Consider the following 2164-nt stretch of genomic DNA (forward strand, 5'->3'; position numbering starts at 1 on the left):
CTCTCCCCCTCCGTAATCACTCAAGGAAGACCCTTATTGATCCCAACTTTATTCCGCCTTCGCCTCCTACGTCCGGGACCACCCAGCCCGTCCACAATCACACCCTCCCACGCTATCTCGTCTGTCGGTCTCAATCCTATTCGCAAAGGCATCAAGCGATTGAGGACTCTCACTAGAGCGAAACCTTTCCTACCCGCACGCCGCGCCTCTTCGGAACCGCGCAAGCAAGTCTCGACAGAACTCACTGTCACCACGCGGCGCCGGCCACAGTTCCTCCCGGAACTCTTGTTCGACTCAACGCCATTCTTGGACCTCGCACCATTTGAGCGTGGGCCGGCTAGTGCCGTCCCTGATATACTTTCGGAACATCGCGAGACTGAGCCAGCACCCAAGTCCCAGCCAGCTGCGCAGACTTCTCCAGAAGACTCTCGGCCCAACTTCCCCCTCATTAAGTGGGAGTGTGTCGATCCCAAGACCCTTACACCATCGCCCTACGCCTCTACCACAACCGATATCTCACCTGCCGGGACACCGCTTCCACCACCTTCTCCATCTTGGCTCTCCAGGAACACTCTTGGGATCGATCCCCATCGACCGTTTCTGTATCCACCCAGCCCGCTGATAGAGGTCACTCCTCCGTCGCCCGAGTCTCCTGCACCACTCCCGATCTTGCCACGATCCCTTCTGCCGGTGCCTTCGGCTCCAGCGTCTCCTCGCATCGAGGTGAGTATGTCATCTTACAGACGCTGCAGTAGTCTCACAGGCTCCGCCACAAAGGCTCTCCAATCGGACAGCTCCTCTGTCACCCTATACTCGCCTCCCGCACAGCGCCCGCGCCCCAGGCTCACTATTCCCGGTCCTCACACGCCCCTTCTGAGCCGGTTTACTCCTACAGGACTCCAGCAGTCTCTCACAGAGCACCGCTCGAACATTCGTTCATTTCTCACCGCCGCCTCAATCGCCTTCGGGGACCAGAAAGACAGCCCGTTGATTGCAAGTGTAGCCCAGCAGGATTCTCCCACGCCGGTGAGCCAGGTTGGCGCTTTGATTGCCGATGTCAATACTGAGCAGCGTCAGCAGGCCAGATTCTTTCTGCTTCTGCACCCATCGTCCCGCGACCCCTCGCCCGTCGATCCGCAACCCAGCCCGCTGCCACTGCCGCTGAGAGTAACTTTTAGGAACAGCCTTCTTCTCAGTGCGTATATTGTGCCATAGATGTTTCACTAAGGGACTAAATCATCTGTACAGCTGACTCGAGTCCTAGCACGCCCATCCAGCCACCTTCGCCTGGCAGATACGACATCTATTATCCCTCGGCCCGCGCGTTCGAAGAGAGCAAAGACACCTTCCCGCTTCCCAACTACCTTCGCACACTCATCAAGAACAACTCACGCCTTTCGACGACCCTCCCAGAGATGGAAGTCTACGGCAAGCAGGCAGACACAGTCGACTGGGGAGATGAGGTCGACTATTCTGGATATGAGTGGTTCAAGGACCCGCCACCGCGGCCAGAGGTGCGTCTCACCACCACGCGCTTTGCGTGCACGAAAGGCTAATGCGTCCTTGCAGCCGGCCGCGCCTCCGCCGCCGCCATCAGAACCATACGTGCCTCAACCGGGCGTCATCGAGCAGAACGACATGTTCGACTATGCGCTGAAGAGCGCGCCCAATGTGCTCTTCGCGCGGTACAAGCAGTACGGTCAGGTGCGTCTCAAATACCCTCGTTTCCATTCCGCGCTTTGCTTTACTCACTGGTGTGCCATGCAGCTCGGCGTGCTCGCGTGGTGCTCCGAGTTCAGCGAGATGACTGACGCGCTGAAGGCGCTCGGATTCGAAGGCAACATGTTTGTCTCGACACGCACGCAGGCTCTCAAGACGTGCGAGGAGATCCTCGCGCTTAATCTCGAAATGGAGATGCAGATTATTGTCATGTACCTCTCCTCGCAGGTCGCACGCCTTCGTCGATTCCTCGACTCGGAGCGCACCTGGGACGACTACCCACAGCCCAAGTTCCCGGTCCACCCGGACATCGAGCTCTCGAGATCTTGATCATGCCCGTCCCCTGTTGTAGTCTGGTTCCATATGTTGTATGTTTGTCTCTAGATAATATGCCGGTCATATTTTCTTGTCGCTGCTGCATTTTGTACGCCTGCACCTCATGTTT

The 2164-nt window shown here is 57.6% G+C and overlaps 1 protein-coding gene across 1 annotated transcript; it reads left to right on the forward strand.

The window, feature by feature from the left end:
• Positions 1-30: 30 nt before the first annotated feature.
• On the forward strand, positions 31-2164 carry PHACADRAFT_214969 (uncharacterized protein). The gene is made up of 6 exons (XM_007403323.1): positions 31-723; positions 778-1026; positions 1081-1195; positions 1249-1514; positions 1570-1704; positions 1768-2164. Exons 4-6 carry the CDS (start codon positions 1416-1418, stop codon positions 2047-2049), a joined length of 516 nt encoding a protein of 171 aa, XP_007403385.1. The 5' UTR covers positions 31-723; positions 778-1026; positions 1081-1195; positions 1249-1415; the 3' UTR covers positions 2050-2164.

This window comes from Phanerochaete carnosa (assembly GCF_000300595.1).
Source record: "Phanerochaete carnosa HHB-10118-sp unplaced genomic scaffold PHACAscaffold_1018, whole genome shotgun sequence".
NCBI classification, from domain to species: Eukaryota; Fungi; Basidiomycota; class Agaricomycetes; order Polyporales; family Phanerochaetaceae; genus Phanerochaete; species Phanerochaete carnosa.